The sequence below is a fragment of the Pituophis catenifer genome, unplaced genomic scaffold, assembly GCF_029215685.1.
Source record: "Pituophis catenifer annectens isolate HBS135680 unplaced genomic scaffold, rPitCat1.0.hap2 SCAF_7, whole genome shotgun sequence".
Taxonomy (NCBI): domain Eukaryota; kingdom Metazoa; phylum Chordata; class Lepidosauria; order Squamata; family Colubridae; genus Pituophis; species Pituophis catenifer.
Genome location: NW_027256887.1, coordinates 86,787,358 through 86,803,380, shown reverse-complemented (window position 1 = coordinate 86,803,380; position 16,023 = coordinate 86,787,358). Strand labels below are relative to the sequence as shown.

Sequence of the window (16,023 nt, the reverse complement as noted above, 5' to 3'; positions counted from 1 at the left end):
CTACCTTTTTTTTAAAAAAAAAAATCTCTTTCTTAGGAGAATCCTGATTCTTGTAATTTTTAGAAGTGAAGATTTTAAGCCCACATGAAAACACAAATACACATGTCTCACGCACACAATCCAACCATATTTTAATCACCGATCCAATATGGGGAAATGGGACTAGTAAACTATTTGCTAGCCATATCAGTCTAAAAGTAAAGAGAACCTCATGTTTTCATTAAAACCTCTGATATTCTATTAAGTTTAGTTCCCAAATTGGCATTTCATGTATTTTTCACAAAGAACTCTCTCTAATGATGCCACACATTTGAAATGATGATTATTTTTTTAAAGTTTTTTTTAATTTTTTTAAAACATAAATGATGATTATTAAGCTCTTTGCTGCTCTAAATAAAAATTGTGTCTATTAAAAATATAACTGTTTGATCTTTCTCAGTGGCTTGTGCCCTCCCATTTACTTGATCCCTTCTTGAGTGGATTCTGGATTTTATCATGTTAGTTTACTTTTTTCCAGTTTCTGCTATCGTTTTGACAATGTATGAAATAAATTTTTGAATGCTTCCTTCTTTGTGATTTTAGAAAACTTGGAAACCCTATTTTATAAAAGGTTTAATTGTTTTAAAATGTCTCCATGGGTGGCAGCCCTTGAATGAACTTCTCTAGGGTCAGAAACTAAGCAGAGTAATAAGAACATGGATGGGAGACCACCAGCAAAGCCCAGGGCTGTGCAAATCTAGTAAATCAAATGACTATTCTGGAGCATGCTCTTAAAACAAAGGTAAAAAATTCAAATGGCTAAAAGGTGAAGAAGGTAAAGGGAATGCCCTCAAACCACCAGCTCTCCCCAGGACTGAATCACATTCTTAGACTTCCGTGCTAATTGGCAGGTCTAGTGGCTAAGACGCTGAGCTTGTCGATCAGAAGGTCAGCAGTTCAGCGGTTCGAATCCCTAGTGCCACATAATGGGGTGAGCTCCCGTTACTTGTTCCAGCTTCTGCCAACCTAGCAGTTCGAAAGCACGTAAAAAAATGCAAGTAGAAAAATAGGGACCACCTTTGGTGGGAAGGGAACAGCGTTCTGTGCGCCTTTGGTGTTGAGTCATGCCGGCCACATGACCATGGAGACGTCTTTGGACAGCGCTGGCTCTTCAGCTTTGAAATGGAGATGAGCACCGCCCCCTAGAGTCGGGAACGGCGAGCACATATGTGCAAGGGGAACCTTTACCTTTACCTTTAACTCTCTTCTGGAAAACCTTTGCATCCTTCAGTTAGCCATGCCTGGAGGGCAAACACTTTTTTAAATTAAATACAAGAGCAGAGTGTCATGTTCTTTCACAGCAAAATGACTGCTAGGGTAGATGCCATATGGTTACAGTAACAGAGTTTGAAGGGACCTTGGAGGTCATGTAGTCCAACCCCCTGCTCACGCAGGAGACCTATACTAGGGATTCGAACCGACGAACTGCCTGCTTGCCACGAACAAGCTCAGTGTCTTAGCCACTGAGCCACCTACTCAGTGGGCACAACCTAATAATGTTTGGGGGGGGGTGCCCACTGTCATTTTAGATGTCCTGGTGGCTGAGTGTGTTGGTCATCTCCCTGTGAATAAGGAAACCATAAGTTGTCCCTGCAATTCAAAGCAACGGGCTGCACATGGAGAGGAAGTCATTGAAAAAAAAAAAGAAATGTTTTCTTACTTCATCTCCTCCCCCTTGAAATTGGCAGCTGACATTTGGGAGGCTTACTCAGACTTCTCTGGAAGAAAGAGTCAGACTTCTCTGGAAGAAAAAAAAAAAGCAAGAGAGGAAACAATAACTTTTCACTTATGAGGAAGGAAAGCATGTTAAGCAGAGGAGGCTATTCTATTCTATACCACATTTTTGGTATTGTCCATTACAGCATAAGCCTTTTGGGTCTATGTGCCATGCCACGATACACAGAGAAAAGCTGAATTTGTCTTGCAAAGGCTCACACACACTGCTTTCCTCATTTGCCCCGTCTTCCATTGGGTGATACACACAAACACAGCATGAGAGAAGAGCATAATCCCCACATTCAGAGGTAACGCATATGCACCTCCTCTGATTAGACCCACACAGGTAAAATGCACACACACACTGATTAGCCTTTCAAGAGAAAGAACAGAAATGTAGCCACAAAAAAAGCATATGCAACATTGTCAGGTATGCTTCCTTCAGTATCCAGGAAAGAAAACCCCAAACTCAAGCATTTTGAAGAATTTAGTACTTTAGAAGAATTTAGTACTTTAGTACTAATATGAAATGATAGTAACCCAGGTAAAGCTGGAAGTGAGCAAAACGCGCGAAATAGCATCTACTAAGCTTCTCCCCCCCCCCCCCGGTGTCCATTGGTCATCAGCCAATCCAAAGGTCTCCCAAAGGTCAGGTGGCATCACGTCTGGCAGCGTCATTCATCAGGAATGTAGGGCAGTTGGTCAGCCGTTCCCTTTGAAGATCCACTTTCGATTCCTCGGAAGACACGTCCTACAGTGGAAAGAAAAAAAAAACACCTCTTGCATCTTCCCCCCTCCCTTCGCCCCATAACTAATCCCTCCCCCGTTTCTTATGGCAGCTGAAGCAGGCAAAGCTGAGGCTGACATTCATATTAGTTCATTACACAAGGGGAATATATAGAGGTTTCCTGTGGCCACTGCTGTTAAAGGGTTAGAGAGAATTCCAGAAACCCATCATCATCATCATCATCTTTTAATGACCCCATAATCCCTTGCGGGGTAGAGTCTGGACAACTGAATGGAACTAGCAGAGTGTTTTAATGGCCAGATGCCCTTCCTGTCACCAATCCGGAGTTTTGTTCAACAGATTTATTCTCAGTGTGCCCAGAGAGAGAAATATCTGCCTCTACTTGGGATCGAACTCACAGCCTCCGGTGAGGTGACAGCTCCACCTCTAGGCCACCGCACCACTCCAGAATTCCAAAAATCCATGTTCTGCATGAATTACCTACCTTGTTTATATCTTAAATATTTTGTGTGAGTGACACCAGGAATCATTCTAACACCTAAACAATAGGGACATCTGCATTTGCTGAATTCAGTGATGGTTACTAGATAGTGACACAAAACAGAAACTTAAAGAGGTCACAATAGGCCATTGATTGATTGATTTGTCAAGAACGTATTAGGTAATTTATATAATTATAAGCATGAATCGAATACATAAAATAGATAAGTTCTCACAATCACCAGAAAATCAATTATAAGTGTCTCCTACAAGGAACTTAATTTTCCACTGATTTCTCTCTGCCTCAGATTCATCTAGTCTTCTTTACAGACAATGAATCTTATTAACCAGAAGTGGATTCAGTTTGTACGGGGATATGAGCAAACATTAAATATTTCATATGTTGATTTTCAGCCAATGTCCTTTGCCCTGAGCCTCCAAGGTGGGGGGATATTCCACAGGTAGGGGCTACTGCAGAATAGGCATTCTGGCCAGTGGATACTCTTTGGTTGATGGGACCAACAGCATGCCCAGTCTGCTAGATCTAATTGGACAGGTACAGACTTTCGGAAAGAGGCAGCCCCTCAAGCAAGGGTGGGATTCTACCATTTCAGACCAGTTCCGCAAACCGGTAGCTCCAACGATCAGCTGGGAGTGAACCGGTTCGCTCTGATGATCAGGTAGGCCTGCCCGCCTACCCCTGCACTTTATTGACTTCTCTGTATCATCTTCTCAGCTGATTCGCGCGGCAGAGCAGATTGCCACGCCTCAGCTGTGTTACTCCCCAGCAGTAATGCGGAAGGTAAATTTTCGTAAAATTGAGCACGCACGCACATGTGCAGAGCGCACGCCCAAAGCGCACAATCACCAAACCAGTTGTTAAACTGGCAGGATCCCACCAATGCCCTCAAGTAATCTGTTCCCAAGGCATACAGGGCTGTAAAGGTGACAACAGCACCCTGAATTCCATCTGAAAACATGCCAGTAACCAATGCAGCCCATGCAGTAGTGGTGGTATTATCTGTGTTGTATATTTGGCACCATTTACCACTTGCACTACTAGATTCTGCGCCAGTTGAAGTTTCCGAATGTTCTTCAGGGGCAGCCCCATGTAGACTGTGTTGCAGTCGTCTGAATGAAAGGTTACAAGGGCATAAGCGACTGAGTAGAGCCTTTTGGTCCATAAAGGGACACAACTGATATATAATATGAAGCTGTGCCAAGGCCTTTCTAACCATGGCTGCTATTTGCTCTTCGAGCGGGAGCCATGATTCTAGGAGGATCCCCAGATTGTGCACTGAATCTGTCCGGGATAGTGCAACCCCATCCAGAACTAAAGATGGAAGAATCTTATCTCCAGAGGGTCCAAATAACTACAGATACTCGGTCTTGCTGGGATCGAGTCAGAGCCTGTTTCACTCTATCCAATCCCCAACATCCTTCAGACACTGGGATAGGACATTCACCCCATCACTCAAGGGGCCCAGGTTAGAGATATAAAGCTGGGTGTCATCAGCGTACTGATGATATCTCATCCAAAACAACAGACCACCTCACCCTGCGGCTTCATGTAAATGTTAAATAGAAGGGGAGAGGGAATCGAACCCTGAGGCACCCTACAATGTAGGAGCTGTGAGCTGGATCTCACTCCCTCAATCAACACTAAGTGGACTGACTGTGGAGATAGGAGTAAAGCCAGCACAATAAAGTATTGTCTGTTCTCAGTCCCGGAAACTGGCTCAGGAAAATACCACAATCAATTAGAGTAAAATCAAAACAGTAATGGAAAGTTTGCTAAGGATCAAGACAGAAATCCTGTCTTTGGATTTCAAAACAGTTCTGTGGAAATCTGAACTCCGGGCTCCTCCCTTGCATTTTGAAACACTCTTCTCCATTTGTTCCAATTAATAAAATGAACGTGTCATCCACCCACAATATTCATTCCAACAGTCTATAAATAATGTTCCCAGGAATGCTTAGCCTCACTTTACAGGAAGGTACTTGAAAGACTCATACCTAAGTTGCAAGAGCTTCTGAGAAGGTAAGCTAAATCATTCATATTTAAATCAAAATGCAGAGCATTGTATTCTTTTCTAACTGCCTCATAAGTAATCTTTTTCCAGAATTTTTCTTGGTATCAATCAATGAGTCGTACTATTTTGTAGTTATCTGGGCGTTTGCCCTTCTGTGTTTTTGAAGATAGAAACATTTGCCTTTTGCAATCATTGATCATCTTTGACTTCTCAACAAGGGACTCTAAGGTAACATCCATCCGAATGAAAAAAAAAATCTGTTGGAAAATGAGCACAGCCAGTAGTTTAGAAAACGACATACTGTAGCTGTACAATAATGTCCAGCAATACTGCAAGAAAAATCACAGCCCACCACTTGATACCACATAGGTATCTGAATGTTTTGTGAGTGTTTGCATGTCCTGTTACCTCTTGCAGCATTATATGCAACATAAAATATATTGACAGAAATGTAAACTTTCTTTTTCAGATTCAGCAGCACAACTTTCTAATGGATTCCCAACATTCTTACGATTCTTTAGTATGGGGCATTCTGTCCATCGATGTCACAGGAGATTTCAACCCTTGTGAGCTTTTGCTCACAGGAGACCGAGCATTCCCAGTGCTTGTAGATTCCAAGGGGCAAGTTCTTATAGCTGCATCCCAATATGGGAAAGGCCGGATCGTGGTCACTGCGCATGAAGCCATGTTACAGTTTCCCCAGTTCTTGCCGTTCATTAAAAATGCTCTGTCCTGGCTCAGGCCTTCCCCAAAGGAACTCATAGGAGTCCATAGAAGCCTGGATGCCCTCTCCGAGTTGCTCCACAGTAGTGGTATTAAAGTTCAACCAGATGCAACACTTGGGGACTCCCTTGGAGTATTCTGCAGAGATGCCTACAATGATGTGCAGGCTGATGACCTTGTGCAGTTCGTAAAGAGAGGTGGTGGACTGCTCATTGGTGGCCAGGCCTGGCACTGGTCATATCAACATGGGAAGGAGGCAGTTCTGGTTCGTTTTCCTGGAAACCTGGTGACCAGTGTGGCTGGAGTGTATTTCACTGCCAATGTGGGAGAAAATAGTGTTTTCTCTGTGCCTGAAAAAATTCCCAGGATTCCCCTCATCACTGAGTAAGTATTACTCCATCTCTATTTCTATGGTTATTAATCCTATATATAACAGCGGATTTTTTTGTGACCCATGTCCCAATTATTTAAGGTTTGCAAAATAGACTACCCCAGATTAAGCAGTTGTCTCATTCCAAAAATTATTTTTGGGAATGTTGGATTGTATGCCATGTGCTTGTACAAATATGTTGGCTGCTAACTTGTATAGCAGTCTCCATGAAGAATGGGATTATTGTACTTCTAGACTGGGAAGGGACAAACTATCATATATCTAATTTAGTCATTAACAAGGAGATTGATTGAGAATGATGTTTTAATTGTTGTATTTTCTATTTATGCTTTAGAAGCAAAGATATTGAACTTTACAATAAAGTCCAATGTCCCTCAAACTGAACGAAAAGACGTTCAGTTTCATATATCATGACTGTATAAATTAGTTTCATTCACCCAGCTTGAACTGAGTGGACTGGGGAAAATGCATCCAGCCTTATTGGATTCCTCAATTATTTAACAAAAACAAAAACATGTGATGCATTTATTTTGGAATTATTTCTACAGATTCTTTAAATTCCACCTGAACAAAACATATTCAGAGTTAAAAGAAAATTTATATTTCTTCCCTGTCAGAAATGACAAACACACTACAAATGAGATAGGACCAATAGAACAACAGGTAGCTTCTTAAGCAGACAGGTTATTTTGGTTTTATGGAAGATCTATGAGGCGTCCATCCAATTCTTCCAATAAAATTATGTCAGCAAGCATTGCCTTCAATTTGGGGAGCTTCAGCACAAAAATCTGAGTAAGTGTCCATTCAATCTTCAATGCTTTTCTCATCTAGTATCCATTTAGCAGCAAACTAGCATCTTTTCTTCTTCCTCTTCCTCTTCTTCTTCCTCTTCCTCTTCCTCTTCCTCTTCTTCTTCTTCTCCTTCTTCCTCCTCCTCCTCCTCCTCCTCCTCCTCCTCCTCCTCCTCCTCCTCTTCCTCCTCCTCCTCCACTCTGCATTGCTGATACTTGATATTACAGCTCATATTTAGTCAAGCCACCCTTCCAATGTTAGGATTCTAGTCTGAAGACTATCATACGCATGAAAAATATAATTTTACTGTTTTTTTTTAAGACATGGATTAGATATTCAAAGGGATTTACAAGCTCTTCTGAAAGGAGTGGAGAGATTCAATGTAAAGGGTGATGACCTCCAGAATAAAATGGTTCCATCTCCCTTGCTTATCCATGGAGCCTTGGCATTTCCAGTTGGTATAACTGATACCTACCACTCCTTCCTGGCAGCTGCATACTACGGTCGAGGACGCATTGTAGTTGCCTCTCACGAAGGCTTACTCAACATATCATCAATGAAATCTTTCCTCCTCAATGCCATCAGTTGGCTTTCTGCTGGAAAGGAAAGAAAGGTGGGCATTGGAGACAACTTACAGGAACTTTACTCCATGCTAAAACAAGTAAAGATTCCCTGTGAGCTAACCAACTTTAAAAAACACCTAGGCATATACTGTTGTACAGCCTACGATGCCAAAGAGAGGGAGTGCATCCATGAATTTGTCTCTGAAGGAGGAGGACTCCTAATTGGGGGTCAGTCTTGGTATTGGGCTTCTGTGAATCCTGATTCCAGTGCTATTGCAGAATATCCAGGAAATAAGATCCTGAATAAATTTGGAATTGGGATTATTCAACACTATTTGAAAGTAGCTGAAAACAGCTGTCCTGCCGGAGAGCCCAGCAAAATAGCTTCCACTTATCATTTCCGGAAAGCATTCTTGAAGTTCAAGGAACATATTCAAAATAAGGAGATTCTACAACCACCATATTCCTTGTGGCTCCAGAAGTTGGTGCAAGACATTACAATATTCCTTGAGATCCCAGCTATGAACTCCCATCCTTTCTCTTCAGTTCATGAAGAAGCTCTAGAGTTGGTTAAGATTAAAGGGATTCCTGAGGTCAGTGAACATAACCCAATCCAAGCTAATTCAGACCAAGCCATTTTACTTCAAATAGCTTCTGTGCTCTATAATGTTCTGCCAGAGTTTCAAGCCTTAGTACCCAGCTTGAAGCCATTTGACCCAAGCTCTTATCCTACAGCACCTCCTCAAAACATTCAAGTAAATGGAAGCAATAAAGGTATGAAATGTTGTTCTTAATTTTGAATATAGTGCTTCTTCTTTCAAGATAATGATCTGTGTGTGCAGGTCATTATTTTTCTTTTTTTTTAAAAAAATTGTAATTTTATTAAAACACATATTTGACATTTACACAACATATAAATATCTTATCATTTTTAAGCATTGTTTCATAGTGGTTTTCCATCTGTTACTTTATTCTTCTTCTCCTATATCTTAATCTATTACTCCTTCTTCTTCCCCTCATTTTCCTTTTTCCCCCCCTCCCCCCATAGAGATCTATATATTTTAATTATATCTTTAATATTACACATTTCTACATTCATGTTATATACATTTTTATTCCACTCCATATACTCCATACATTTTACACTCCACAAATTATTTTTCATTTATGTATATAGACATGACTTTCTGAAAAATTGTCTACTTTGTTTTTAGGAAATGAAGCTTGGAGAAGCACTGGCATGTATGCTCCTCCAGCAACAACAGTCACTTTATTATTCTCATCCTCCACTCTCAATGCAAAATTGCAGGTAATACTCATTCTAAATTACACATCATGATATATAGTTAAGATTCTGCAGGTCCTTAACACACTAAGATAAGACCCCCACCTCCTCTCCTCCCATGCATCTCCTTTTCCCACATCTTTGTCCATTTTAAGCTAATTGAGTATTACCATTTTGCCTGATGTTTTAATGTTTCTTTTACATAATTGTAAGCCACTTAACGTCATGTCCAGGTGAGAAGAGCCACATAGAAGTTGAATAAATAAATGAAGATAAAATAAAGATGACCTGATGACAAATGAATGTTGAGATTTTGTTGCATCTCAGAGAAAAGGGCAAGTGCAGGGGAAAAAAAAGGAAGAATATTTTTATTTTTGAAAAATAAAGCTTGCAAAAACAATTATAGTGCTTTCAAGTAGAGCAGAAATTAATCTCAATAACAAAAAGATTTTCTATTTTAAGTATTTTTCTACAGGCTCTTACACTACATTTACACAACATTCTTTAAAGTCCAACTTCAGTATGTTTTCATTTATATATTTTCTTTATGTCCAAAATATTTATTAATGGCCAACTTCTCTATTTCTCTTGTCTTAATTTGTCACTCTAATTACACTTTTTCACCAGAATTTGATCTGTCTTTGATCATTTTTTTTTAATTTCTGCTTCCTATTTTATTCACATTTTGGCTTTTTCTTCGCCCTTTTTTGGCAGGGCTTAAAGATTGTTCACCTCTCCCCAGTCTTAGTTCCACCTGAAGGTAAATTTTCCCTTCATGCAGCTCTGAGGAAAGGAAAAATACATTTTTCTCCCCAGTTTCCTCAATTGCTCTTCCATTGCCACTTCTTATCAAAGCTGCCTAATTCTTAATTTGCCTGTTTATTTGATTCCTGGCATTGTCTTGGTTTATTCAGTTGTATCCTCATGAGGCCTGTGACAGAAGAGCTTTAGGCAGCCATTTTGTCTTTCTTCCTTCCCACCTCCTGCTTGGCACTTCTATTTAATTGGCCCCTGGCTTGTCTTTGGCTTCATCTTTTCTCTTTATTTACTTCTGGACGGGCTTTATGACTTTTCTCTTCTGAATCTTGGCTCCTTCTGAGGGAAATGGCTTGAAAAATGTTTCCCTCATTCCAGATCCTGAGGGAACGAAAAAAACCCGGCCCTTTCTCCTCAGTTTCCTTAGTTGTAGCCTCCTTCCTGGTTGCCTCTCCTCATCAAGGCACTCTTATCTTTTAATTTGCCTTTTTATTTGACTCCTGAGCAGGGCCGGATTTTCCTATAGGCTAACCAGGCTTCAGCCTAGGGCCTCAAGATCAAGAGGGGCCTACATTCAAATTGTTAGCAAAATTAAAATTACACTTTCACTATAGGTGAAAGGGCCTCATAAGTGGAATAGCCTAGGGCCTCTTTTCATCTAAATCCGGCCCTGCTCCTGAGCTTTGACTCTGTTTATTTGGCCTTGTCTTCATGAGTCCTTTGGCTGCAGAGTTCCCAGGCAGCCATCTTGTCTTCCCACTGCCTCCTGCCCAATGATTCTGTTTGATTGGTCACTGCTGTTTGATTGGCAGCTTGGATGTCCCTGACAATGGGGGAGGGCCAACAAGGAACACAGGTGTTTCTCACCTGCTCAGGTATGTTGTCCTTCTACAGGTCTCAAATAAATAAATTCTGCCCTTCATCCTAAAAGCATTTAAACTCTTTCCCAATGTTTTTTCATTTCAAAAATGTACCTGGAGGTGCTCGAATATTGAAGCGGGCACAATGTACAAGAAAAAGGAGACTATTATTTATTAGAAATATATATATATATATATACATATATATATATATATATATATATATATATATATATATATATATATATATATATATATATTTGTATAGTTTAGATATAATTTATATTTTATATTAAAAATAGTTTTAATATGATTATAATATACAGTTATATTAGTGTGTGTGTCTGTGTGTGTATACACACACACGTACACAGACACACAGACACACAGGCAGACAGACAGACAGACACACACACAGACACAGACACACAGACACACAGACACACACACATACACACACACCCCAGTGGTGGGTTGCCCCTGGTTCGGACCGGTTCGCAAGAACTGGTAGTAAAACCAGCGGGAGGCCCCGCCCACCACCCCAGATGTCACCATCGGCGATCTGCGCATGTGCAGAAGCTTCTGCAAATGTGCAGAAGCAAGGCATGTGCGCTCGCTTCGCTCACACGCGCACACAATCCCGTTGTGAACCAGTAGTAAAGGTAAGTATAACCCACTCCGACACACACACACACATATATATATAGCGAATTATCCTAAAAATATGAGTTCCAGGTGTAGCTATAAAATAACACTTCTAATCAAATGAATAACACTTCTAATCAAAATCAGAGTTAGCCTTCCTTTTTTAGATGCTCGAAGCACACACCACCTCATTCAAAGTCACCATTAAGCCATTTCTCTTCATTGTGACTTGTTCATTTCAATGGAGGTTGTTTTCCACAGGTGCAGATTGGGTGCCACACTGATAGTTTAGTTAATCACAAGGAATGGAAGCGTCCTCCAGTGGTGACAAGGCGGTTTCCAGTGGAGAGGGAAAGGATGGAAGTCTCCAGTTTGTGGGGAGGCCTCCTGTACATCATTGTACCAGAGAACTCTTCGTTGGGCTACTTCTCTGTCACCATCAAAGGGGCCACCCAGGCTCCTTATTTCAAGCATGGTAATACAACTCCTTCCTCAATTTATGAAGTTGAAAACTTTTCTGCTTTGCTGGTTGGTTCCGAACTGATTTGGCTCCAAAAGGCATTGAAGCTAGCAAACTTTCTGGAGGAATTCAGAGAAATGTTATGGATTAATATTTACAAGAAATAAACTGCACCATTGTATGTCTTCCATTTAAATATTTATTTTGCTTATTATTTATTTAATTAATTTATATGCTGCCCCTCTTATCTGCAAGATGACTTTGGGTGGCTTGCAAACAATAAAAAGATGGTTATAGGATATATTCCTACATAGGTCTTTAAATGTAATAACCACCACCTTGAACTGGACCTGTGGTGTTTTATGTGCTGAACAGTGGTGTTTTATGTACCACTCTAAAGGCCCCAGAACTATGCACACCAGCAGAATGCTCCTGAAAAATAGTCCCATGTAGAGTCCGTTGCAGTAATCCATCTGAGAGAGATGACCAGGGTGTGAGTGACTGTGCAGTGCGCACAGAGCCTCATGATCCAGATAGGGGTGTAACTGGCACACAACACAAAGTTGCACAAAGGCCCTCATAGCTGCAACTGCCACATGCTCTTTGAGCAGGAATCGTGAGTCTAGGACGGGGGTGGGGGGGCAAATGTGGCTCTTTTACAACCTGTGGACTTCAACTCTCAGAATTCCTGAGACTCCCAGGTTGCATGCTGGTCTGTCTGGGGTAGTGATACCCTATACAGAACTAAAGATAATAAACAATAGGAGCTTGAGGCACCTTAAACCCCCAGGCACTCTGTCTTACCAGGGCTCAGCTGAAGCCTATTATCCCCCACCCAGATCTCCCCACAGCCTGCAGATGTTGTGAAAGGGTAGCCAAAGCATCACTTTTGTCAATATCATCCTGAAAAGTTCATATTTAAACCAGGAGACTACAGAATATTGTATTCAAGGCCTTTGAAGGCATAATTATTATTTTATTTCTTTATGCAATCATTGCTCTGCAATGAAAAATTAGAAATAGTGAAATAAATTAATCAGGGTATCTTGGAAATTTCATTTTAAAAATGGGTGATTCCTCACAATTGTAAACAATTGATCTTTCTATGGTAAAAATGTTAGAAATCCTGTTTATATATAGCACCACAGAGCAATGAGTACAGTCACCATGTGCTTTACTGCTCAACTGTTTTACACTGTAGCAGAAAAAACTGGAAATTCTACTTAGAACAAAAGAGCAGAGAGTATATATAGCATAGAATCAAACTTGTAAACATTGCCATCTACTGGATGAATACTACTGTATTGCAGAGAAATATATTCCAACAATTAATTAAAAAAAAAAAACATTTCCCAAGACTATAGATGCAGCAGAGATTTCTTAAAGAAATTTCTGTACTTCTTTGCCTTTTCATGGAATGTATCATTGGACACATCTATGATTGTGATTAAGAAAACATTTTTCTTCCTTCCACCTATTTTTGGTTTAAGAAAATATTATACCCAGGTGTTCTGTCTTAAATGTTTCTTTAGGTGAAACCAACATCCAGGATTGGCAAGATACTATCCGCCACTATCCTGCTCCCTGGGCGGAACTAGAAACCGAAAATATCATCCTCACACTGCCATCAGACGCTGTATGTAGTCACGATGGGATCGCTTTCCTACTCCAGACCTGGGATCAGATGATGAGGGCCATCACCCAGTTAGCAGCCATCCCTTCTATTTTTCCCAGACCAGAGAGGATTGTGGCAGATGTTCAGATAGCAGCAGGCAAGTATAAACTAGTTCACATCACACATTTTAGAGGAAAACCCTAAAATATTATTGGTCTGCTTTCTTAATTTACTGGTCAAAATGTGTTACGGTGGCACAGTGGTTAGAGTGCTGTACTGCAGGCCATTTCTGCTGACTGCCGGCTGCCTGAAATTTGGCAGTTCAAATCTCACAAAGCTCAAGGTTGACTCAGCCTTCCATCCTTCCAAGGTCAGTAAAATAAGGACCCAGATTGTTCAGGGCAATATGCTAACTCTCTAAATCGCTTAGGGAGGGCTGTAAAGCACTGTAAAGCGGTACATCAGTCTAAGTGCTATGGCTATAATATAATTATTGTACTAATGTTGCAATTCACATCGTTTCCCAACACACTGCAGCAAACTCACAAGTGTACCATGGGCTTTCATTTCCATTTTGTTGAAAAATTCAGTTTATACGGAGACTGCAGGGAACAGATAGATAACCATTATCAGAAATTTGAAGGGATTATTTGCAGCCGATACTTGAAAGTAGACCAAAGGTCAAATCAGTTAGTTCTTGGCTAAAGTTTGCCCACCCAAGCTTATTATTTTTCCCCCCTCTGTGATGAAGGATCTATGTAACTGTATCTATCCCAACTCTTTCCTTAGGTAGGATGCATGCTGGCTATCCAGTCATGAGCAAAGTACGTGCCCTACCTGAGATCATAGATGTGCAAGATTTCTACGCCAAAGGAACCTGGGGCCCAATCCACGAACTGGGTCATAACCAGCAGAAAAGTGGATGGAATTTCCCACCCCATACCACGGAAGCCACCTGCAACCTCTGGTCCGTTTACGTCAATGAGACTGTGCTGAGCATCTCCCGAGAAATAGCCCACTCAGAGCTTCAACTGCATGCAAGAAAGGAGAGGATTGAGAACTACATTAGAAATGGAGCTAAACTGGACGACTTTGAAAAGTTCACTGCACTTGAACCCTATTTGCAGGTAAGAAAGCTGTTCATGGGAGGCCACTGGCGTAATCCACATACTCCTCGACTTACAACAGTTCAATTAGTGACCAAAGTTACAATGGCATTGAAAAAAGTGACTTTTAACTGTTTTACACACTTATGACAGTTGTAGCATCCCCATGGTCCGTTGATGAAGATTCGGATGCTTGGCAACTGATTCATATTTATGATGACTGCAGTGTCCTGGGATCATGTGATCCTCTTTTGTGACCTTCTGAGAAGCAAAGTCAATGGGGGAAGCCAGATTCACTTAACAACCATGTCACTGACTTAACAACTGTGATTTACTTGTGGCAAGCAAAGTCAAAAAATGGGACAAAATTCACTTAAGAAATATTTCACTTAGCAACAGGAATCTGGGGCATAATTGTGGTGGTAAGTCAAAGAGTACCTCGATGTAGGATTGTAGGGTTGGGGGGGAAATCTTTCTCAAAAAGGGGAAGAAAATGCTATCAGTTGAAGTCAATTCCTGCAATTGATTAAAAGTGTAAAAAATAGGTTTGTGACTTCTCTGTTTTTATACTGGTGGCCTTTGATCCAGACAACATAAGGTCATTCAGTGTAAAATAATGTAATAGATTGTCACTGATCTATGCAATTGCCTTATTTTTCTTCAGCTGCAGGAAGCCTTTGGTTGGGATTCCTACATTCACATTTTAGCGAAATACCAAACCATGAGCAACATCCCAAATGACAATCGATACAAGATGAACCTGTGGGCAGAAATCTTCTCTCAGGAAGTCAACAGAAACCTGGCTCCTTTCTTCAAAACCTGGGGGTGGCCCATTGAGGACACTGTCTCTGAGAAGCTGGCCTTATTCTACCCCGCTTGGGCTGAGGATCCCATGATAGAGTATCGGCACTCTTGAAGGACCAGAATCCAAGATCATCGTCATCAGAGAACACTGGAATTTTTTTTTTTTAATTTGATTTATATGCCGCCCTTCTCCGGAGACTCAGGGCGGCTTACAATGCGCTAAGCAATAGCCTTCATCCTTTTGTATATTTATACAAAGTCAGCTTATTGCCCCCACAAACTGGGTCCTCATTTCACCTATCTTAGAAAGGATGGAAGGCTAAGTCAACCTTGAGCCTTGGAGAGATTCGAACCAGCAAGTAATTGCAGGCAGCTGTGTTAATAACAGGGTGCTTAGACCACTGTACTATCAAGGCTCTATTGGGGGGGATGTTATACTCAAAACTGAGTCTGATAATATGAATGAATTTTTCTATTTAGCTGTTACACATTGAGGATTTCAGCTCCACTATTTGGTTGCTACCTTTTTTTAAAAAGCATCTTTTATATTGTCAGACACCCTAGGCCTTAAATCGGGAGGGGAATCTTTATTCTTGTAATCTTTAGAATTTTTAAGTGGAAATGAAAGTGAAAAAAGTGGTGTTTTTTTTTTAAAGTGGGGAAAAAAAAACCAGTGGTGAAATGTAAAATTTGTTACTACCAGTTCTGTGGGCATGGTTTGGTGGGGGGTAATGTGACATGGCCAACTTTTTTTTTTTTTTTTTACTATTAAAAGTATTATTATTTTTTTGCTTTTAAAAGGAAAAAAAAAGCCTCTGACGATCAGGCAACTCAGCTGGAATTGTCAGAGCCTTTTAAAAGCATTTTTTAAACAACCTCTAAAGAGGTTGTAGAAAAAATGCTTTTAAAAGTTAAAAAAATAGCCTCTGATGATCGCGCAGCTCAGCTGGGCATGGGTGGGGGGGGAGGGATTTTTCCTACTGCTTCTCCGAATCACCCGCTGCCAT

General features: G+C 40.7%; 1 protein-coding gene across 1 annotated transcript; it reads left to right on the top strand.

The window, feature by feature from the left end:
* Nucleotides 1–5,506: 5,506 nt before the first annotated feature.
* Nucleotides 5,507–15,128, top strand: LOC139319580 (TRPM8 channel-associated factor homolog). The gene is made up of 7 exons (XM_070947483.1): nt 5,507–6,123; nt 7,244–8,259; nt 8,700–8,794; nt 11,293–11,506; nt 13,024–13,267; nt 13,900–14,233; nt 14,877–15,128. Exons 1-7 carry the CDS (start codon nt 5,507–5,509, stop codon nt 15,126–15,128), a joined length of 2,772 nt encoding a protein of 923 aa, XP_070803584.1.
* The last annotated feature ends 895 nt before the right edge of the window (nt 15,129–16,023 follow it).